General features: G+C 46.7%; 1 protein-coding gene across 3 annotated transcripts in view; it reads right to left on the bottom strand.

Annotated features, from left to right (window-relative positions):
* The window catches only part of DTNB (dystrobrevin beta), a 211,792-nt gene that overhangs the window by 116,908 nt on the left and 70,342 nt on the right, over positions 1 to 24,542 (bottom strand). For all 3 annotated transcript variants that reach the window (XM_067470846.1, XM_067470778.1, XM_067470816.1), the window contains one exon: positions 19,067 to 19,191. In XM_067470846.1, coding sequence (XP_067326947.1) covers positions 19,067 to 19,191 — 125 coding nt within the window. The remainder of the gene's footprint in view (positions 1 to 19,066; positions 19,192 to 24,542) is intronic.

Below are 24,542 nucleotides of genomic sequence, written 5' to 3'. Positions count from 1 at the left end.
TGAGAGACTCCCCCCTGGGCACACAGAGGACTGGGCGACTTGGAAGGCACTGAACAGACTGCGCTCTGGTACCACGAGGTGCAGAGCCAACCTTCAGAAATGGGGCCACAAAGTGGGATCCTCGACATGCGAGTGTGGAGAAGAGCAAACCACTGACCACCTGCTGCAATGCACCCTGAGCCCTGCCACATGATGCACCAGGGAGGACCTTCTTGCAACAACACCAGAAGCACTCCAAGTGGCCAGATACTGGTCAAAGGACATTTAACCAACTACCAAACTCACAAATGTTGTATTTTATCTGTTTGATTGCTTTGTTCTGTTAGAAATGTAATATAATTGACTGGTTGATCTGACACGACAAAATAAATAAAAATAAAATTTTGGGTGAACTATGAATCCCAGCAACTACAACTCCCAAATGGCAAGGTCTATTTTCTCCAAACTCTACCAGTGTTCACATTTGGGCATATTGATTATCTGTGCCAAGTTTGATCCAGAACCATCACTGTTTGAGTCCACGGTGTTCTATGGATGTAGGTGAACTACAACTCCAAAAACTCAAGGTCAGTGTCCACCAGACTCTCCCAGTATTTCTTTTGGCCATGGGAATTCTGTGTGCCAAGTTTGATTCAATTCCACCATTGGTGGAATTCATAAAGGCTCTTTGATTTTAGGTGAACTATAAATCCCAGCAACTCCAACATTCCCAAATGACAACATCAATCCCCTCTAACCCCACCAGTATTCAAATTTGGGCGTATCAGGTATTTGTGCCAAATGTGGTCCAGTGAATGAAAATACATCCTGCATATCAGATATTTACATTACGATTCATAACAGCAGCAAAATTAAAGAAGTAGCCACGAAAATAACGTTATGGTTGGGGGTCACCACAACGTGAGAACTTGTACTAAGGTTGAGAACCACTGTGCTAGGTGATGTGCTTCTTCTTCCACTGAAATGCTCGGTGTGCTCGATTCTGCTGATGCTGGAACGCGGCCCCAGTTCACCTCTCCCTGGGTTCTTGTCCTTTTTTCATATTCAAAGGGAAGGACATGTCAGATGGCAGCACATCTCCAGAACGAGGTCCTCCTGCCTCCTCCTGATGCTTGGCTTCTTCGACAGCTGGTCCAGAAGCCTCTCCAAAAGAGCACAGAGGACAGGACAGAGAGGAATGGGAGGATGAAGCCACGGAGAGAGCTCTGGCCAAGGAAACTCAGGACACGTCTAGGGAGCAGACTCAAAGACACCCCAAAACCAGGCTGAAGCTTCAAGGCAAGAGAAATGCCCTGCCATCCTTTGCCAGGAAAAGGGAAGTCCAAGAGAGAGTCACAGAAGTTGCATCTGCAAGGGTTGGAGTGGCCTGCATGCTTCGGTCTGATCAGGCCTGGGCAAATATGGACCTTCCAGGTGTTTTGGACTTCAACTCCCACCATTCCTAACAGCCTACTGGCCCATAGCTATGCCTAGGTCAGACCTTACTTGGAATACTGGGTCTCACCATTCCAGAAGGACATGGACCAGACGGAAGGGGTTCAAAGAAGGACCGCCAACAGAGAGGAAGCCACAGGGACGAGGGAGCAAGCTTGTTTTCTGCTTCCTTGGAGACTAGGACGCAATGGAACAATGGCTTCAAACTACAAGAGAGGAGATTCCATCTGAACACGAGGAAGAACTTCCTGACTGTGAGAGCCGTTCAGCAGTGGAACTCTCTGCCCCGGAGTGTGGTGGAGGCTCCTTCTTTGGAAGCTTTTAAGCAGAGGCTGGATCGCCATCTGTCAGGGGTGCTTTGAATGCAATATTCCTGCTTCTTGGCAGAATGGGGTTGGACTGGATGGCCCAGGAGGTCTCTTCCAACTCTTTGATTCTATGATTCTTGGCAGAATGGGGTTGGACTGGATGGCCCATGAGGTCTCTTCCAACTTTTTGATTGTATGATTCTATGATTCTTGGCAGAATGGGGTTGGACTGGATGGCCCATGAGATCTCTTCCAACTCTTTGAGTCTATGAGACAAAGGTCTTGAAGCGAAGCTCTATGAGAAGCTGGATATCTTTAGTTTGGAGCAGAGAAGGTTGAGAGAGGACACAGTGAGTTTCAATATCTGAGAGGAAGTTTCAATATTGAGGAGAGGGCAGGCTTGTGTCCCGCTGCTCTGGAGTCTAGGAGTCAAATGGCAGGAAAAGAGACTCACCCAAACATGAGGAGGAGCTTTGCGATGGTTGGACTACAAGAGAGGAGATTCCACCTGAACATGAGGAAGAACTTCCTGACTGTGAGAGCCGTTCAGCAGTCAAACTCTCTGCCCTGGAGTGTGGTGGAGACTCCTTCTTTGGAAGCTTTTAAAGAGGGGCTGGATGGCCATCTGTCAGGGGTGATTTGAATGCAATATTCCTGCTTCTTGGCAGAATGGGGTTGGACTGGATGATGGCCCAGGAGGTCTCTTCCAACTCTTTGATTCTATGATTCTAGGAGCTGTTCAACGGTGCAATCTTCTGCAACTTGGGGGTCCGGTGGAGTCTCCTTCTGTGGAGGCTTTCAAGCAGAGGCTGGATGGACATCTATTGTGAGGGATTGGGTGGTGTCTAACTTTGTGGCATTAGAGGGGTTGGACTGGATGGCCCTTGGAGTCCCCTCCAACTACAGGGTGCCACAAGGAAGAAGGCACAGCCTTGTTTTCTGCTGCCCTGTAAACTAGGACTCAATGGAGCCATGGGTCCAAGTGACAGGGATGGAGATTCAACTTGAACATTAGGAAGAACTTTCTGACTGTAAGAAGAGCTGTTCCTTAGTGGAACTCTCTGCCTCAGAGTCTGGTGGAGGCTCCTTCCTTGGAACAGAGGTTGGATGGCCATCTGCCAGGGGTGTTTTGATTGTGCTTTTCCTGCATAGAAGGGGGTTGGACTAGATGACCCATGTGGACGGTCTCTTCCAAAACTCATACGGAGTTTTGGAGTTTGGTGTCACCTGTACACAGATGATGTCCAACTCTACTACTCCTTTTCGCCAACTACTAAGGAGGCTGTTCAGGTCGTGAACTGGTGCCTGGCTGCTGTGACAGTCTGGATGAGGGCAAAAAAAAATTCAAGTTGAATCCACACAAGACAGAGGTCCTCCTGGTCAGTTGCAAGGCCAAACAGGGTCCAGGGTTACAGCTTGTGCTGGACGGGATTTATTTATTATTTATTTATTTCGGTTTCTTCTACCCCGCCCTTCTCACCCCGAAGGGGACTCAGAGCAGCTTACACAGGCACAATTCGATGCCGGCATCACATAACAATAGTAAAACAAAATAACATCAATTAAACAGTTAAACAGTTGGACAGTTAAACAACAATTCCTGCATTACAACCCTAAAACCAATAAGACCAATAAAACAATACAAACCCAATTACTCCTCATAGACGGTCAGCGTTCGCTATCTCATAGTCCAATTTCCAATTCCACATTGTCAGTCCTGTCAGTCCTAGTCGTTTGGTTGTCCTTATCTAGTTGTCAGATTGCCCGAAGGCCTGGTCCCACAACCACGTCTTTACTTTCCTCCTGAAGAAGAGGAGGGATGTTGATGCCCTAATTTCTCCTGGGAGTGAGTTCCACAGGTGAGGGACCACCACTGAGAAAGCCCTGCTCCTCGTCTCCACCAACCTCACTTGTGATAGTGGTGGGGTCGAGAGCAGGGCCTCCCCAGATGATCTCAGACTCCGGGGTGGGACGTAGAGGGAGATGCGTTCGGACAGATACACTGGACCGGAACCGTACAGGGTTTTGTAGGTCAAAACCAGCACCTTGAATTGTGCTCAGAACTGAACAAGCCAGTGGAGCTGACACAGCAGGGGGGGGGGGGTGTGTGCTCCCTGTATGTCGCTCCGGTGAGCAATCTGGCTGCCGCTCGCTGGACCAGTTGAAGTTTCCGAACAGTCTTCAAGGGCAACCCCACGTAGAGAGCATTGCAGTAGTCTATTCGGGATATAACAAGAGCGTGGACCACTGTGGCCAGATCAGACTTCCCAAGGTACGGGTGCAACTGGTGCACAAGTTTTAATTGTGCATAAGCTCTCCCGGCCACCGCTGAGACCTGAGATTCCAGGCTCAGCGATGAGTCCAGGATCATTCCCAAGCTGCAAACCTGCGTCTTCAGGGGAAGTGTCACCCCATCCAGCACAGGCTGTAACCTGCACTCTCCCTGAAGGCGTGGGTTCACAGTCTGGGAGTCCTCCTGGACTCATCACTGAGTCTGGAACCCCAGGTGTCAGCAGTGGCCAGGGGCGCATTTGCACAACTAAGACTTGTGCACCAGTTGCGCCCGTAACTTGAGAAGTCAGACTTGACCACAGTGATCCACGCTCTTATTACAACCTGTTTAGACTACTGCAACGCACTCTATGTGGGATTGCCTTTGAATCATAGAATCATAGAATCATAGAATCAAAGAGTTGGAAGAGACTTCATGGGCCATCCATTCCAACCCCATTCTGCCAAGAAGCAGGAATATTGCATTCAAAGCACCCCTGACAAATGGCCATCCAGCCTCTGCTTAAAAGCTTCCAAAGAAGGAGCCTCCACCACACTCCCTCCGGGGCAGAGAGTTCCACTGCTGAACGGCTCTCACAGTCAGGAAGTTCTTCCTAATGTTCAGATGGAATCTCCTCTCTTGTAGTTTGAAGCCATTGTTCCATTGCGTCCTAGTCTCCAAGGAAGCAGAAAACAAGCTTGCTCCCTCCTCCTCCCTGTGGCTTCCTCTCACATATGTATACATGGCTATCATATCTCCTCTCAGCCTTCTCTTCTTCAGGCTAAACATGCCCAGTTCCCTAAGCCGCTCCTCATAGGGCTTGTTCTCCAGACCCTTGATCATTTTAGTCGCCCTCCTCTGGACACATTCAGCTTGTCAATATCTCTCTTGAATTGTGGTGCCCAGAATTGGACACAATATTCCAGATGTGATCTAACCAAAGCAGAATAGAGGGGTAGCATGACTTCCTTAGATCTAGACACTATGCTCCTCTTGATGCAGGCCAAAATCCCATTGGCTTTTTTTGCCGCCACATCACATTGTTGGCTCATGTTTAACTTGTTGTCCACGAGGACTCCAAGATCTTTTTCACACGTACTGCTCTCGAGCCAGGCATTGTCCCCCATTCTGTATCTTTGCATTTCATTTTTTCTGCCAAAGTGGAGTATCTTGCATTTGTCACTGTTGAACTTCATTTTGTTAGTTTTGGCCCATCATCTCTCTAATCTGTCAAGATCGTTTTGAATCCTGCTCCTGTCCTCTGGACTATTGGCTATCCCTCCCAATTTGGTGTCGTCTGCAAACTTGATGATCATGCCTTCTAGCCCTTCATCTAAGTCATTAATAAAGATGTTGAACAGGACCGGGCCCAGGACGGAACCTTGCAGCACTCCACTTGTCACTTCTTTCCAAGATGAAGAGGAAGCATTAGTGAGCACTCTCTGTGTTCGTCCACTTAACCAATTCCAGATCCACCTCACCGTAGTTTTGCCTCGCCCACATTGGACTAGTTTCCTTGCCAGAAGGTCATGGGGGACCTTGTCAAAGAAGGCCTTCCTGAAATCCAGACACGCTCCATCCACGGCATCATTCCCCGCATCTACCCAGCTTGTAGCTCTATCGAAGAAAGAGATCAGATTAGTCTGGCATGACTTGTTTTTGATAAATCCATGTTGACTATTAGCGATGACTGCATTTGTTTCTAAGTGTTTGCAGACCGCTTCCTTAACAATCTTTTCCAGAATCTTGCCCGGTATCGACGTGAGGCTGACCGGACGGTAGTTGTTTGGTTCGTCCTTTTTTCCCTTCTTGAAGATTGGGACCACATTGGCCCTCCTCCAATCTGCTGAAGACTGTTCGGAAGCTGCAAATAGTCCAACGGAGTGAGATAAAAACACCGCAAATAAATAATAAAATAAATAAACTCTATTATTCTATGATTCAATGATTCTTGGATTGAATGGTTCGATTACTACATATGTGTGTGTGTGTGTATACACCACTTCAGACAGATGGAAGGACTTCTTTGTGTGCAAAGCTGAAAGCAGCAAGATAGTGTTCTGCGTCTCTGGAGACTGGGACGCAATGAAGAAACGGCTTCAAAATGCAGGAAAAAGAGATTCCACCTTCACATTAGGAAGAAGCTCCTTATGGTTTGGGCTGTTTGGCAGTGGAATACATGGCAGTTTTGGGAGTCCAATGGAGTTGTCTTCTCTGAAGACGCAGGATGGCCACCTGTCAGGAAGTTTTTGTCAGGATTATTGAAGGTATGCATGTATGTTTTTTCAATGTGTTTCAATATAATTAAGAATGGTGTTCATATGTATTCAAGATGGATTCTGTTATGTTCAATTATGTGTTGGAATTGTTGTTGTAAGAGGCGGAGAGGCAGAGAGAAGAGACCTTGACAGAAGTTAGATAACGAGTTTCTCTGGCTGGGAAAAAATAGGGAGTATCCGGCTTACAGCCAGAGAACCTGATAAGCAGATGTTCTGAAAACTGTTTTGTGCTGTGCTTTGTAGTTCCTGATTTTGCCCGCTCAGAATGGACATGTGTAGATGTGCTTAGTAAACTTTGTTATTTTGAAACTGGAAGATTGCAGTGTCCTGATTTGTGTCTGTGTGATCTAGTAACCTTATCCGCTGCGCATAGCACCCTGAAAATTTTTACTCTGACAGTTTTCATTTCCATGGGAAGAGACCCTTGGGGTCTCCTCCAACTCTAGAATTCTATTAATCTTCTGCACATTCTAGAAATATGGGCTGTTGTTTTGAAAGAAGATCCTAGCAGGAACCTGGGGAGGAGAGGGGACACGGACCTAATCCCCTTCAGATCCAGAAGCAGCCCCTCCATCCATCCCAGGACTCTTTTCTTCAGAGAAGGAATCCTCCTCCTCCTCTGAGGCACTTTCTGGCTCCATCTCCTCTCCTCCATCCACTGAAACGTGGCTGTTTTTAAGCTGTTCCTGGGAGCTGACATTTGCAAGGGCCATTAAGCTCTTCCCAGCAGTGAGAGGCAGCAGCACTGGCCTTTGGAGAGGAAAGACGTTTGGCACTTCAAGGAGCTGAGGCTTCACCTGCACATCCTTCAAAGAACAGGCCTTCTTCCTGGACATGTTTCGTAACAGCGGCCAAGGTGACTCCACGTACCAAAGGTTCAGATCACCTGGTGAAGAACATCTTTCCAGGGGTGGTATTATTATTATTATTATTATTATTATTATTATTATTATTATTATTGTATTGTCGAAGCTTTCATGGCTGGAATCACTCAGTTCTTGTGGTTTTTTTTGGGCTATATGGCCATGTTCTGCTAATGTCCAGATCCCAATGCCTGGGTTAAGGCCATATAGCCCAAAAAAACCCACAAGAACTGAATTATTATTATTATTATTATTATTATTATTATTATTATGCCTTTTAGAGGAAGGAACTATCAAGCAAAACTAAAATGAATGAGAAGAGGTTCTTCCAGACAAAAAGGTCAACTCTATGGATTGCCCAGACCCTTCCTCCACCACCCCCAATAAATAGGCCAAAGTCACATTTCAACTTCCTCTAAAGGCTTGGATACTTGGGGCATATCCTGACATGACAGAAGTCATTTTAGAAAAGGCTAAAATGTCCTAAAGTAAAAAAAAATCAGGAATATAATTTACAAGAATATTGCAAACACCTTAAAAACTGAAGTACCACTACAGCCAGAAGCCTTTCTGATAGGACTTCCCTCCCTCCTTCTTCCCCAGCCTCTCCTCCTTTCCCTTCCTTTTTCTAGTTCTTCCTTCTTTCTTAACTCTCCTTCCTTCCTTCCTTCCTTCCTTCCTTCCTTCCTTCCTTCCTTCCTTCCTTCCTTCCCTTCTCTTCCCTCCTCCACCAACTCTCCTTCCTTCCTTCCTTCACTCTCCTTCCTTCTCTCCATTCTCTTCCCTCCTCCACCAACTCTCCTACCTTCCTTCCTTCCTTTCTTCCTTCCTTCCTTCCTTCCTTCCCTCCCTCTCCTCCCTTCCCTCCCTTCCCTTCTCCACCAACTCTCTCTCCTTCCTTCCTTCTTTCCTTCCTTCCTTAACTCTCCTTCACTCCTTCCTTCCCTCCCTTCTCTTCCCTCCTCCACCAACTCTCCTCCCTCCCTCCTTCCCTGGCCTCTCCTTCTTTTCCTTTCTTCCTTCTAGTTCTTCCTTCTTCCTTAACTCTCCTTCCTTCCTTCTTCCTTCCCTCCTCCCTCCCTCCCTCCTCCACCAACTCTTCCACCTGCCTGCCTGCCTGCCTGCCTTCCTTCCTTCCTTCCTTGTCTCTCCTTTTCTTCACTCCTCCTCAATACATCCTTCCTTTCCAGTCTCTCCTTCTTTCCTCCTCTTCAATCCTTCCTTCCTTCCTTCCTTCCTTCCTTCCTTCCTTCCTTCCTTCCTTCCTTCCTTCCTTCCTTCCTTCCCAGTCTCTCCTTTTCTTCCCTCCTCGTCAATCCATCCTTCCTTCCTTCCCAGTCTCTCCTCTTCTTCCCTCCTCCTGAATCCATCCTTCCTTCCTTCCTTCCTTCCTTCCTTCCTTCCTTCTTTCCCAGTCTCTCCTTTTCTTCCCTCCTCCTCAATCCTTCCTTCCTTCCTTCCTTCCTTCCTTCCTTCCTTCCCAGTCTCTCCTTTTCTTCCCTCCTCCTCAATCCTTCCTTCCTTCCTTCCTTCCTTCCTTCCTTCCTACCTACCTACCTACCTACCCAGTTTCTCCATTTTCTCTCCTCCTCAATCTCACCTTCCTCCCTTTCCTTCCCTTCCTCTTCCTTCCCAATCTCCTTCCTTACATTCATCTCATTCCTCCCATCCATCTTTTCCTCCTTCGTAGTCCTTCCTTCCTTCCCTGATGGCTCTGCAATCCTTACATAAATATATTTGGAGCCTCGCATGCTATTAGTCAGAAGGGGAGATCTGCACCCGCACACGGAATGTGTTTGTTTGTTTGTTTGCGGACTCATGGCTTTCCTCAAAATTATCACTACAAACACCTCCTACACACAGGAAGCGGCAAAAGTGGGGCGCAGCTTTCCTTCTGAATTTTAAGCAGGCCCTGCTTGGCCTCCTTCTCCTCTTTTCTCTTTCTACCATTAGGGAATTGAGATCTTTTTTTTCTTATCCCTTCCTTTTTTCTGCAGCTGTACTTCACAGGTGAAGGTCTTGGAGAATGTGAACCATGCCTGCAAAATTACATTGTACGTGTGTTACCTTTTGATGCCTTTCCTCTATATATAAACCCCTTTTCCTAGTTCCAACAGACCTTACTACCTCTGGGGATGCTTGCCACAGATGCAGGTGAAACGTCAGGAGAGAATGCCTCTAGAACATGGCCATATAGCCCGAAAAAACCTACAACAACCCAGTGATTCCAACCATGAAAGCCTTCGACAATACATAGAACAGCAGATACTTGCCTATCAGTGGCCTAACACCACACCCGAGCGTTGCACACACAGCGCACCATTTCAGTTTGTGCAAATGTAAAAATCACAAGAGAGGGATGCGGCGGTTTGCAGGGCCAAGTGACCTCGCTGGCACAGCTCCACCTCGTCCATTAGGGAATGATTAAAATGAGACCCAAAGCCAGCACTGCTCAGTTGCTAATGTCCAATGACTGGGTTAAGGTCAGAGCTATGGGTGGCCCCCATCAGAACCTCCCTCCCACAAAGGGATTCGAAGGACGGCATTGACCCACCCATTTGCATAAGAGGGAGAGTTTTGCTGAGCCAGGCTTCCCTGGCAAGAGCAGGCATTGCATGGAACAGAAAAGGCTGGAGAGGACGCCAAGGCTGTGCCAGGACACCATGCCAGGACAAATGCACTTTTCCTCACCCTCCAGCAAACCCACAAATGGAGATTTGGCAAGATGTTGTTGTTGTTGTTGTGGTTTTGCACCAGCAAGCTGGCTTCGACTTAGAGCAACCCTCTGACCGAGATCCCTCCAAGAGAAAGGCCCGTGGGCTCTTACTAGCCCAACAAACTAGTAGCTAGGACTTTCTGGATGGGGTCAACCTACCTGGGACACAAGGTGCTTTTTCAAAGTGGTCTGTAGAACAAGGGGGGGGGCTTGTTTATTTCATTTTGTATGTAAAGCACTGCATAAATTAGTATAAAATTGATAAAAATAGAAGGAGCACAAGCGGCTAAATATCTTTTGACCAAAACGGGCAACAGCGACGGCATTGTCTGTAGCCTCCCTCAATTTTTCCTCTGTGCGTGAGGCAGGGCATAGTGGACAAGCATACAGATGCGGAGTTGTCTGTTCTGCTCCACAGTCACACAAGGTGTGGGATTCTTTTAGGTCGTGCCATTTTGCCACGTTGTCTTTTGATCTGCCCACTCTGCTTCTGAGTCTCTTCAGGGACTTCTAAGTTGCCCATTCTTGGTTTAAGCCTGGAGGAAGACCCTCTCTCATGGGGGGGGGGGCATCCAGTTGGGGTTTCCTGGTCTAGCTGCCCAGAGGGAGACCCTTGCTGTTGCTGGGGGGACGCCAAGAGGAGAGGTCATTCTCATAAAGCTTTCCCTTGATTTAAGTCTACTGGGAAGAGGCTGGTAGCCATGTAGTGGGGGGCTTTCACAGGGTTAAACCTTATTTCTCTCATAGAGAAGCTACCTTGTAGAGTTTATCAACAGGTGTAGGTTTAAGACATCCTGTGATTATTCTGCAAGTTTCATTCAATGCTATATTCACCTGCTTTGCATGGGCAGATTTATGCCAAATAGGGCAGGCATACTCAGCAGTTCATAGAATCATAGAATCATGGAATTCTAGAGTTGGAAGAGACTTCCTGGGCCATCCAGTCCAACCCCATTCTGCCAAGAAGTAGGAATATTGCATTCAAAGCACCCCTGACAAATGGCCATCCAGCCTCTGCTTAAAAGCTTCCAAAGAAGGAGCCTCCACCACACTCCGGGGCAGAGAGTTCCACTGCTGAACGGCTCTCACAGTCAGGAAGTTCTTCCTCATGTTCAGGTGGAATCTCCTCTCTTGTAGTTTGAAGCCATTGTTCTGCGTCCTAGTCTCCAAGGAGGCAGAAAACAAGCTTGTTCCCTCCTCCCTGTGGCTTCCTCTCACATATTTAGACATGGCTATCATATCTCCTCTCAGCCTTCTCTTCTTCAGGCTAAACATGCCCAGCTCCTTAAACCGCTCCTCATAGGGCTTGTTCTCCATAGGGCTTGTCATGTTCAGATGGAATCTCCTCTCTTGTAGTTTGAAGCCGTTGTTCCGCGTCCTAGTCTCCAAGGAAGCAGAAAACAAGCTTTCTCCCTCCTCCCTGTTTGTACGTATCTTATTTGTAGTGGGGAAAACCCACTTAAAATAATACAAAAATTAAAATGAAAAACAATTTTAACAAATATAAACTTATTGGTATTTCAATGGGAAGTGTGGGCCTGCTTTTGGCTAATGAAATAGGATCAGCCATAGCAGAGCACCTGATGAACCAGCCTGGACACAGCATATTATTTGAGAACACAGAAATGCTGGACCACACCAACAACCACCATGTCAGACTACACAGAGAAGCCATTGAAATCCACAAGCATGTGGACAATTTCAACAGAAAGGAGGAAACCATGAAAATAAACAAGATCTGGCTACCAGTATTAAAAAATTCTAAAATTGCAACAGCAAAAACAGCAGAGAGGAAACAGGCAGGGACATCTAATTACCTTTCAAGAAGAGATTGCTCCAGGCACAGTCAGCCCATTGTATGCTAATCAAGGTGGTCAATTGAAACATTCACACACCTAGCCCAACTGACAAAAGTCCTTTGTCTCACCCTGGTCATTCCACAGATATATAAACCCTTTTTCCCAGTTCCAACAGACCTCACTACCTCTGAGGATGCTTGCCATAGATGCAGGCGAAACATCAGGAGAAATGCCTCTAGAACATGGCCATACAGCCCGAAAAAACCCACAAGAACTTAGTGATTCCAGCCATGAAAGCCTTCAACAATAAATAGGATTGTTGTTGCTGTTGTTGTTGTATGCTTTCAAGTCGTTTCAGACTTAGGTTGACCCTGAGCGAGCGCCGGGTAAATGATCTTAGAGGGCCTTATCCAGCCCCCGGGCCTTAGTTTGAGGATCCCTGCTCTAGACCATGCCATTTTGCCCAGTTGATCTACCCACTCTGCTTCTGAGTCTGTTCAGGGACTTCTAAGTTGCCCATTCTTGGTTTGCCCCTGGAGGAAGACCCTCAAGGGGGCCATCCAATTGGGATTTCCTGGTTTAGCCGCTCAGTGTTGCTGGGGGAACGTTAAGAGGAGTGGTGGTTCTCATGAAGCTTTCCCTTGATTTGAGTCTACTGGGAGGAGGCTGGTAGCCATGCAGTGGGGGGCTTTCACAGGGTTCAACCTTACTTCTCTCACAGTTAGCAGCAACCTCCTGTCACACATCAGGGGGGCAATGTCAGCTAGCTTATAGAGTCTATCAACGAGTATAGGTTTAAGACATCCTGTGATTATTCTGCACGCTCTGTTCAATGCTATGTTCCCCTGCTTTGCATGGGCAGTCCTATGCCAAACATGGGAGGAATACTCAGCAGTTGAGTCAGACAAGGCCAGGGCTGATGTCCTTATTAATTTTGGATCTGCAATCCATGCGCTGCCAGTAAGTTTCTGCAGGATGTTATTGCGTGCAGCTACTTTATGTTAGTTCAGTGTTTCCTATATGTGTTTGATCTAAGCTGACAACGAGATATTTAGGATGGAAACAAGGGAGGGCTAAGAAGATGCTTTCCACAAAGGTCCCTCAAGATTTCATGTTGCAAATACCCATATGAGATAAGGAAGTTAGCAATATCTGTACAAAAATGATAGCTACCTTTCTCCTTCCTTCCTTCCTTCCTTCCTTCCTTCCTTCCTTCCTTCCTTTGCTCTCTCACTCACTCACCCAGAGAATACAGGACTTAAATCTTTTTTAAATAGACCCATCAGACCATGCTTCATCCTCTCTGGGGAGTTTAAACTCTCAAACTGAACCTAAGCATTATTTAGTTAGTTAGTTGGGTGTGTAGCCCCCTTTTCTCTCAGAGTAGGACCTCTTTAGTCCAGTGCAATCTTCCCTGTTTTCCCACCGACAACCTGGTTTCCCCCAAACTTTGCTTTTTCTGAAAAAATTATTCAGTGTGGAAGGAGACCTGGAGAAAAGGGCCACATTCTTCCTTCCAATTCTGCAGAGGGAAATGCAGGATCTGGAAGACAGACAGCCATGGACAGGTGTAACGATGTGTAAATTTTATTCCTTTGGTTATGTGTAATTTAAACGGTAGTTTAGGGATGGTAAGTATGGAGGATTATGTTTTGTTGGAAATGGTGGCTTGGCGTTAGCTGAGTTGCCATAGCAACAGGGGCGGAGCCAACTGCCTCTTCAGGAGGCAGGTGTTTTAAAAAGTCAGTCAGTAAGCCGGTGAGCTACTGAGAGGACCGAGTCTCTGGGTAGAGATTCAGGGAATGTGTCTGTAGCCGGTGTACTATAGGAAAGACTGAATCTCAGGGTGGGGATTCAGGGAATCAATTGGTGACTAAAGTGGTTGCAGAGAAGGACCCGGTAGTGAGAGAGCTACAGGGGGTTGTTGATTCTAAATTAAGAATCAAGGTTTGGCTGGGTTTAAGCCTGCTGTGCCTGCTGTGAAACGTTTTGAAGTCTGTGCCTGAGATTACTCATGAAACCTTTCCAATGTAACCATCAAGATTTGTGCCTCTTGTGAAGAAACAGTTAAACATATTATACTCCTGTTAAAATAAACTTGTTACTGTTTTCCTCAAGTCTTGCCTGATACAGTTTCTCCTAAGTTGAACAGCCTGCAATAGTGAAGTCAGCCAGAGACAGTAAACGCTACGCTATCCACTGAATAAAACCTTTTGTCATTAACAGTTCCTTTATAAAATAGCTCCTAGGCTGATATTGATCGTTGCCCGGCTTCCCTCATAGATTAGGTGGCAGTAAGTTTACCACGCACCTTCACATTTGGTGGCATTCGGTGGTATTAAAACGGTCTCTTTCACAACAGGTAAGATCAGCAAGCTGTCATTGGTGGTAATAATAATAATAATAATAATAATAATAACTTTATTTTTATATCCCACCAACTGTCTCCCCAAGGGGACTCGGAGCGGCTTACATGGGACAAGCCCAGAAAATTACAAATAAAACACAGACAATAAAATCATTAGATAAAATATAAAGCAAACACAATAATAAACATCAGAAACAATATGGCTGAAATAAAGGAACACAGCTGAGATTCAGTCTCAATGAGTGCAATAAATCATGAAGAGATCCCAAGGAAAGTGCAAAAATCAAGCTTTAAGATGCTTTACCAAGGCAAACACACGTCCTAGAACAGGCATGGTCAAACAGGTGTTTTGGACTTCAACTCACACAATTCCTAACAGTCTCCTTGTCCAGTAGGCTGTTAGGAAGTTTGCCCAGGTCTGCTGTAGACAAATATAAGGTCAGCCAAGAAAACCAAAGCCTTAAGTCTTTCAAGGCCTGGCCAAAATAACAGAATTGTAGCACACAGTCGGAGTAATGATGAACACCGCCAAGGCCAAGAGTCCAGGTAATGCAGATGAGGACTCAGAGCCAGTCAGGAGCAAGAACCAACAGTAGCCAAGGCTGCAGTCCAAGAGTCAGATGCCAAGAGTTCCAAAAACAAGACCAAGGGTACAAACCAAAATTCAAGTCCATAAATCAAGCTGTTGCACTCCAGACCTGGAAAAGTCCTCTGACTTTAAACACCATGCAGTTGAGTAGGAAAACAATCCCTTTATTGAAGATAATTAAAAAGCAGTAAAGTAAAAAGCACTTTAAATCCAATAAGGTAGGAAGATAAGCTGGAACAAAATAGTCCAGGGTAATCCTTCATCAAAGTCCATGAAAACAAAGGCAAAAACTTCTCTAATAAAATCCAAGAAACCTGGAAACATGAATCCAAGGCATGAATACAAAATCATAGAATCCAAGAATCAAAACCATGAATCAAAGGCACTTAAGCATGAATCTTTCCAAGCAAAGCTTCCAAGAAACAAGGACGAGAACTTGACTTGATTCCAAACAATGCTTCATCTGACTACATATCCTGTATTTGGGATGTTTATCTCCTCATTAAGGTATGCCCCAAGTGCTCAGAAATTGGTTTCGCTTTATTTATTTATTTATTTATTTATTTATTATTTATTTACTGCACTTGTAGACCGCCGTTCTCAGCCCTAGGGCGACTCACGGCGGTGTACAACATATAAAACCAGGTACAATTTACAACATAAGCAATATCACACAACAATAAACAACATCACTATCAATAATACAATTATACTAAATCATTCGCGACGTCTCATCATTGAATCACAATCCAAATCTCAATTATCCATGTTCCGTTCCAGTCGTCATTGCCAATTGTTGCAGCACTTACTCAAACGCCTTCTCAAACAACCACGTCTTTAGTCTCTTGCGGAATGTCATAAGGGAGGGCGCCTGTCTGATGTCTACAGGGAGGGTGTTCCACAGCCGGGGGGCCACCACCGAGAAGGCCCTATCCCTAGTCCCCGCCAGGCGTGCCTGTGAGGCAGGCGGGATCGAGAGCAGGGTCTCCCCAGACGATCTCAAAGTCCTCGTGGGCTCATAGGCAGAGATGCGGTCAGACAGATATTTTGGGCCGGAACCGTTTAGGGCTTTGTAGGCCAACACCAGCACCTTGAATTGGGCCCGGTAGCAGATCGGCAGCCAGTGGAGCTGGAACAACAAGGGCGTTGTATGCTCCCTGCGTCCCGCTCCTGTTAGTAACATGGCTGCCGCGCGCTGGACTAGCTGGAGCTTCCGGGCCGTCTTCAAGGGCAGCCCCACGTAGAGAGCGTTGCAGTAGTCAAGGCGGGATGTGACCAGAGCGTGTACTACCGTGGCCAAGTCAGACTTCCCAAGGTACGGGCGCAGCTGGCGCACGAGCCTGAGCTGTGCAAATGCTCCCCTGGTCACCGCTGAAACCTGGGGGTCCAGGCTCAACGATGAATCCAGGATCACACCCAAGCTGCGAACCTGCGCCTTCAAGGGGAGGGCGACCCCATCCAGCACAGGCTGTAACCCTATACCCTGTTTGGCCTTGCGACTGACCAGGAGTACCTCTGTCTTGTCTGGATTCAATTTCAGTTTGTTCGCCCCCATCCAGACCGTCACAGCAGCCAAGCACCGGTTCAGGACCTGGACAGCCTCCTTAGTCGCAGGTGGGAAGGAGTGACAGAGTTGGACATCATCTGCGTACAGATGACACCGCACCCCGAAACTCCGGATGATCTGACCCAGTGGCTTCATGTAGATATTAAACAGCATGGGGGACAGTATAGAGCCCTGTGGAACCCCACAAGTCAAAGGCTGTGGCGTTGAACAGGTGTCCCCCAATAACACCTTCTGGGTGCGACCCTCCAGAAATGACCGGAGCCACTGTAGAACAGTGCCCCCGAGGCCCATTTCCGCAAGACGCCCCAGAAGGATACCGTGGTTGACAGTATCGAAGGCCGCTGAGAGGTCCAGGAGCACCAACAGGGACACACTCCCCCTGTCTAGCTCCCGGCGCAGATCATCCACTAAGGCGACAAAGACCGTCTCAGTACCATGTCCCGGTCTAAACCAGACTTTAGATTCAAGTCTCTTATCTTTCTCTCTCTGAGCCTGGAAGAATGCAGAAACCACTGTTCGGCTCTTCTGTTTTGATTAATCTTCTCCCATCTATGTATTTGCTCATTCATTTCTGCAACTGAGCCAGGTGCCGAGCTGTTTTCAAGCTTCAAATCATAGGAATTCTCTGGTAGCAATTCAGGGAGCACACCATCATCCCCACACCCTTCAGGGACATTCTCATGAGAAACTGTACTTTGAACAGGGATCTCCTGGTCATTCTCCGCATCAGTATCATTGACCAGACCATTGCCATCTTGAAACTCATTGTCATCACTCCTCACACCCAAAGCATCCTGATCCTTTAACACAAACACAGGCTGAGCTCCAACACAAGCCAGGAGGTCAGTCTAGAAATCAGAATCATGGATTCAAGGTATCACAGAGTCCAGAATAGGATGACAAGGATCAAGGTCAGAGTCCAGGATACGCAAACACACATCTACACTGGATCGTTGCAGCGCACCTAAATATCTGGGAGTCACTCTGGACCGTGCTCTTACCTACAAGAAGCACTGCCTGAACATCAAGCAAAAAGTGGGTGCTAGAAACAACATCATACGAAAGCTGACTGGTACAACCTGGGGATCACAACCAGATACAGTGAAGACATCTGCCCTTGTGCTATGCTACTCTGCTGCTGAATATGCATGCCCAGTGTGGAACACATCTCACCACACTAAAGCAGTGGATGTGGCTCTTAATGAGACATGCCGCATTATCACGGGGTGCCTGCGCCCTACACCACTGGAAAAATTACACTGTCTAGCCGGTATTGCACCACCTGACATCCTCTGGGAAGTAGCAGCCAATAGTGAAAGGACCAAAGCAGTGACATCTCCAGCTCATCCCCTGTTTGGGTATCAGCCAGCACGTCAATGACTTAAATCAAGAAATAGTTTTCTAAGATCTACAGAGACACTCACTGGAACACCTCAGCAAGCGAGAGTCCAAAAGTGGCAGGCTCAAACCCAGAACCTCAACCAATGGCTGATACCAAATGAGAGACTCCCTCCTGGGCACACAGAGGACTGGGCGACTTGGAAGGCACTGAACAGACTGCGCTCTGGCACCACGAGATGCAGAGCCAACCTTCAGAAATGGGGCTACAAAGTAGAATCCTCGACATGCGAGTATGGAGAGGAGCAAACCACTGACTACCTGCTGCAATGCACCCTGAGACCTGCCACATGCACAAGGGAGGACCTTCTTGCAGCAACACCAGAAGCACTCCAAGGGGCCAGATACTGGTCAAAGGACATTTAATCAACTCTCATACTCACAAATTTTGTAATCTGCTTGTTTGCTTTGCTCTGTTAGAAATGTAATATAATTTGACTGGTTGTTCTGACACGACAAATAAATAAATATCTACACAAATATATTTACACATACAAAACACATACACAGGCTGGGCCACAGCAACGCATGGCAGGGGACTGCTAGTAAATAATAAATATCTCATAGCGTTTCAACCAATTCAACCTAGTTTGCGGCAGCCGCAAAAACAGAGTTTCTAGAGTAGAACAACTACTTTCAAAGGAAGGGTCGCACAATTAAAAAGGAAATAACACTTTCAAACCAGGACCAGAAAATATTTCAAATGTTGTTCCCTTGTGTAATCATTAATGCCAGAAAATAGGTTCACCATTCAGGGACACACAGAGAGTTAAAATAATAATCAGCAATAGTCCATAATTTCAGAAGATTGTCCTTGCATCACAACCATTGTAAAAACAATAATATTTTGGAGATTCCAACGTACGGATCCCCACATCACCACAGAAGGGGGTACTACAAAGACCAATCAGAAATCTGATCTCTCAAAGTCAAATAAATCCAAGTCATAAGCAAACTTGGGTCCTCCAGGTGTTTTGGATTTCAACTCCCACAATTCCTAACAGCCTACCTTCTGTTAGGAATTATGGGAGTTGAAGTCCAAAAGGCTTCCTGCCCAAATGGAACTGTAGAGGAGAGTCTACTGAACAAGCCAGTATCTCCTGCATACCAGTACTGCCATCTGTTGAGGAGTAACGAAGGTCCGTTCAATGCTAAGGCTTCCTGCCCAAATGGAACTGTAGAAGAGAGTATACTGAACAAGCCAGTACCTGCTGCATACCAGTACTGCCATCTGTTGAGGTAGAGGCATTATTTTTCATTCAACTCTCATACCAGTCTTTCCACACATAAGCAAACTTGGGTCCTCCAGGTGTGTTGGACTTCAACTCCCACAATTCCTAACAGCTTACCAGCTCTTAGAAATTGTGGAAGTCCAAAACACCTGGAGGGAGGGCCAAATTTGCCCCATGCCTAGCCTGGCCAATGAAACAATTCTTCAACACCCAGAATCATAGGCAATAGCGTCCTACTCACACGATGTGGGCCAGGTCCAGGGGCTTCTCGGGCTCCTCGGGGTAGACAGGGTGCGGGGGTTCCCGGCTGGGCACGCAGCCCAGGGACTTGCTGATGGCGTGGCTCAGCTTCTTGGCAGGCGATTTCTAAGGTTTCAGGCAGAAGCAAAAGCAGAGACAGGCATCATTATGAGCACAGTCGCTCCGTAGAATAGAATAACATAGAATAGAATAGCTTTATTGTCACTGTGCTATCTATATGAAAACATATATAATGTTCGTTTGTGGGATTAACAGAACTCATAAACCACTGGATGAATTAGCACCAAATTTGGACAGCATACACCTAACAACCCAATGTATAGGTTCTTGTGGGTTTTTTTGGGCTATAGAGCCATGTTCTAGAGGTATTCTCTCCTGACGTTTCGCCTGCATCTATGGCAAGCATCCTCAGAGGTAGTGAGGTCTGTTGGAATTAGGACAATGGGTTTATATATCTGTGGAATGGCTGGGGTGGGCAAGGAGCTCTTCCCTGCTGCAGTTAGGTGTGAATGTTTCAGCTGATCACCTTCATTAGCATTTGAAGGCCTGCCTGAGCCTGGGAAAATCTGTTGCTGGGAGGTGTTAATCTGTGCCTGGTTGTTTCCTCTCTGTTGTTTTGCTGTTGTAATTTTAGAGTTTTTTAATACTGGTAGCCAGATTTTGTTCATTTTCCCAGGCTCAGCCAGGCCTTCAAATGCTAATGAAGGTGGTCAGTTGAAACATTCACACCTAGCTCCAGCAGAGAAGAGCTCTTTGCCCCACCCCAGCCATTCCACAGATATATAAACCCATTGTCCTAATTCCAACAGACCTCACTACCTCTGAGGATGCTTGCCATAGATGCAGGCGAAACGTCAGGAGAGAATGCCTCTAGAATATGGCTCTATAGCCCGAAAAAACCCACAAGAACCTAGTGATTCCAGCCATGAAAGCCTTCGACGATAAACCCAATGTTTGTCCTTCACTCAAAAATTTGATTTTGTCTTTTGGGAGTTGTAGTTGCTGGGATTTATAGTACTATCAAATAGCATGATAGAATTGAACCAACCAGGGCACACCTAACAACCCAATGTATGTCCTTCACTCAAAAATTTGATTTTGTCTTTTGGGAGTTGTAATTGCTGGGATTTATAGTTCACCTACAATCAAAGAGCACGATAGAATTGAACCAACCAGGGCATACTGGACTCCCGTGACCAACAGAAAACACTAGAAGGGTTTGGTGAGCATTGACCTTGAGTTTGGGAGTTGTAGTCCACCTACATCCAGAGACTACCATGGACTCAAACAATGATGGATCTGGACCAAACTTGGTATGAATATTCCATATGCTAAAATATGAAAACAGATGGAGTTGGGGGGGGGGGGGGATAGACCTTGACATTTGGGACATTTGGGAGTTGTAGTTACTGGGGCAAACCTCCCACACAGAACTCCCATGACCAATAGAAAATACTGATGGATATCCAGTCCAACTCCCTTCACCAGGGTAAGAAAACATAATCAAATACTGTTTACTCACAAGCATCCAGAAATTACATATATTAAAAACCAAAACTTTCGCATTACTTTATTTTCCAGATCACCAGACTGGGCCACAGCAACGCCTGGCAGGGGACCGCTAGTTTTGCAATAAAATTACATGCCTTCCCCAGAACACATCGCAAAACAACACACCCTTCCCTCCACACCCCAACCACCACCCACAACCCCCAATGCCACATCAATGCAAAACCATGGAGGTAAAGTATAGCCACAGCTCTAGGATAAAAGATGCCTCTCAGTCGTCTGTTTGTCCTTTTCTTTGTCACCCTGTACCATCTGCCAGGAGGTAATAATTTTTTTTTTTTAAAAAGAATATTCCAGGTGAGATGGATCCCCAAGAATGCTCTGAGGTTCCTTAAGGCTGTGGGATTGATCAAGTTCTTCAAGGAGGAGAGAAAGAGAGCAGCCAATGATTGTGCAGAATCCTAGAATCCTAGAGTTGGAAGAGACCTCCTGGGCCATCCAGTCCAACCCCATTCTGCCAAGAAGCAGGACAATCGCTTTCAAAACACCCCCCACAGATGGCCATCCAGTCTCTGCTTAAAAGCATCCAAAGAAGGAGCCTCCACCAAGCTCTGGGGCAGAGAGTTCCACTGCTGAACAGCTCTCTCTCACCGTTAGGAAGTTCTTCCTAATGTTCAGGTGGACTCTCCTTTCCTGTAGTTTGGGGCGCCTTCCTATCTGCCTCTGTGCAACTACTAAACCATGTGCAGATGCAGTTGGTTAGGACACTCTCTACAGCACAGAGGTAGAAAGTCACCAACAGTTTTCCATTCAGTCGTTGGTTCCTCAGAAATCTCAGACAGTCCAGTCTCTGCTGAGTCCTCTTCACCAAGGCTGCCCTATGAACACTGACCCAGGTTAGATCCTTCTTCACAGTGACACCCGGGAACTTGAAACTGGCCACCCACTCCCCCTTGGTCTCCATTTATGACCAAAGGCTGGATTTCTGGTCTGCTTTCTTTGAGGAACATGACATTGAATCAAATAAAAAGGATTGCAATGATAATTTCTGTGAAAGAACACTTGCACGTGAAATTTCATCGTACTTTCCAAGTACTGGCTTGTTCAGTAGACTCTCCTCTACAGTTCCATTTTGGCGAGAAGCCTTAGCATTGAATTGTTGTGTTGTTAGAAGTGCAAAGTATGGAACCCTGCACAGACAGTCGGTCAATGTGACTTAAGCAACGTGCAGTCATTGATTCTTGATAGCAGAAGGTGTCACCCCAAAGGAGATTCATCAGAGAATGCAATAAACTGTTTATGGTGATTGTGTTGGTGTGAGTACTGTGTGTCATTGGGTGAGGAAGTTTAAAGATGTTGAGGTGGGAACATCTGACTTGCATGACAAACAAAGAGTTGGATGTCCTGTGACAGCAACCACCGAGTTTCACAAGCAAAAGGTTGACAAATTGATTCAGGACGATCGTTGCATCACTCAGAGAGAAATTTCAAGCATAATTGCCAAAATGGAACTGTAGAGGAGAGTCTACTGAACAAGCCAGTACCTGCTGCATACCAGAACGTGTGGGTCACATTATTCCAGATCCACCTAACACTAGCCTTGCTTAGCCCATATTTGACTCGTTTGTTTGCCAGAAGGTCATGGGTGACCTTGTTGAAGACCTTCCTAAAATCAAGATCTGAAAGGAGATTCCGTCTGAACATGAGGAAGAACTTCCTGACTGTGAGAACCGTCCAGCAGTGGAACTCTCTGCCCTGGAGTGTGGTGGAGGCTCCTTCTTTGGAAGCTTTTAAACAGAGGCTGGATGGCCATCTGTCAGGGGTGCTTTGAATACAATATTCCTGCTTCTTGGCAGAATGGGGTTGGACTGGATGATGGCCCAGGAGGTCTCTTCCAACTCTAGGATTCTATGTTACTCTGAGTCCCCTTGGGGAGGTAGAGCGGTATATAAATAAAGTTTTGTTGTTGTTGTTGGACATCCTGTGACAGCAACCACTGAGTTTCACAAGCAAAAGGTTGACAGGTTGGTTCAGGACAACCGTTGTATCACTCAGAGAGAAATTTCAAGCATAATTGCCAAAATGGAACTGTAGAGGAGAGTCTACTGAACAAGCCAGTACCTGCTGCATACCAGAACGAGTGGGTCACATTATTCCAGATCCACCTAACACAAGCCTTGCTTAGCCCATATTTGACTCGTTTGTTTGCCAGAAGGTCATGGGTGACCTTGTCGAAGACCTTCATAGAATGATAGAATCATAGAATCCTAGAGTTGGAAGAGGCCTTATGGGCCATCCAGTCCAACCCCATTCTGCCAAGAAGCAGGAATATTGCATTCAAATCATCCCTGACAGATGGCCATCCAGCCTCTGTTTAAAAGCTTCCAAAGAAGGAGCCTCCACCACACTCCGGGGCAGAGAGTTCCACTGCTGAACAGCTCTCACAGTCAGGAAGTTCTTCCTCGTGTTCAGATCGAATCTCCTCTCTTGTAGTTTGAAGCCATTGTTCCGCGTCCTAGTCTCCAAGGAAGCAGTAAACAAGCTATACTGAGGCTTCTTCTCACATATTTATACATGGCAATCATGTCTCCTCTCCGCCTTCTCTTCTTCAGGCTAAACATGCTCAGCTCCTTAAGCTGCTCCTCATAGGGCTTGTTCTCCAGACCCTTGATCATCTTAGTCGCCCTCCTCTGGACACATTCCAGCTTGTCAACATCTCTCTTGAATTGTGGTGCCCAGAATTGGACACAATATTCCAGGTGTGGTCTAACCAAGGCAGAATAGAGCATGGGGAGCATAACTTCCTTGGACCTAGACACTATGCTCCTCTTGATGCAGGCCAAAATCCCATTGGCTTTTTTTGCCGCCACATCACATTGTTGGCTCATGTTTAACTTGTTGTCCACGAGGACTCCAAGATCCTTTTCACACGTACTGCTCTCGAGCGAGGCATCCCCCATCCTGTCTCTTTGCATTTCGTTTTTCCTGCCTAAGTGGAGTATCTTGCATTTGTCCCTGTTGAACTTCATTTTGTTAGTTTTGTGTTTTTGAGAAATCCATGTTGGCTTTTAGCAATCTCAGCACTCCTTTCTGAGTGATGGCAGGCTGCCTCTTCAATGCTCTGCTCCAGAATCTTCCCTGGGATTGAGGCCAGGCTGCACGGCAATGTCCTCGTAGGAAGGAAAGGGATCCTTGAAGGTCAACAGAGAAGAGAGGACGTCCATTCCAGCGCAGGGAGAGGAAAGCAAGGCTAAAAGGAGCCTAATGCAACCCAAGCGCTCACTGCGGCTGAGGAGGCTTGTGGATTCACTTGGCACTCAAAGGGCTTCCTTCCTCTTGAGAGGCTGTGTTCCTACAAAAGGGCCCATTCAGAGGAAGCCTCCTTTGAAGGGATGAAAGCCAAAGACGAGAGTCAAGGGCTTGTTCTGCCAAAGTGACTCTTCAGGGCTTCCGGGCCCTCTTCAGAAAACCCTCAGAAAGACAAAGCCATTCAGGGAGGAGAGGACAAGTTGGAATGTGTCCAGAGGAGGGCGACTCAAATGATCAAGGGTCTGGAGAACAAGCCCTATGAGGAGTGGCTTAAGGAGCTGGGCATGTTTAGCCTGAAGAAGAGAAGGCTGAGAGGAGACATGATGAGAGCCAGAGATTAATATGTGAGGGGAAGCCACAGGAAGGAGGAGAGAGCAAGCTTCCTTTCTGCTTCCCTGGAGACTAGGACGCAATGGAGCAATGGCTTCAAACTACAAGAGAGGAGATTCCATCTGAACACGAGGAAGAACTTCCTGACTGTGAGAGCCATTCAGCAGTGGAACTCTCTGCCCTGGAGTGTGGTGGAGGCTCCTTCTTTGGAAGCTTTGAAACAGAGGCTGGATGGCCATCTGTCAGGGGTGATTTGAATGCAACATTCCTGCTTCTTGGCAGAATGGAGTTGGACTGGATGGCCCAGG

The sequence above is a fragment of the Anolis sagrei genome, chromosome 1, assembly GCF_037176765.1.
Source record: "Anolis sagrei isolate rAnoSag1 chromosome 1, rAnoSag1.mat, whole genome shotgun sequence".
Lineage (NCBI taxonomy): Eukaryota > Metazoa > Chordata > Lepidosauria > Squamata > Dactyloidae > Anolis > Anolis sagrei.
This window is presented reverse-complemented; position numbering and strand designations above follow the sequence as displayed.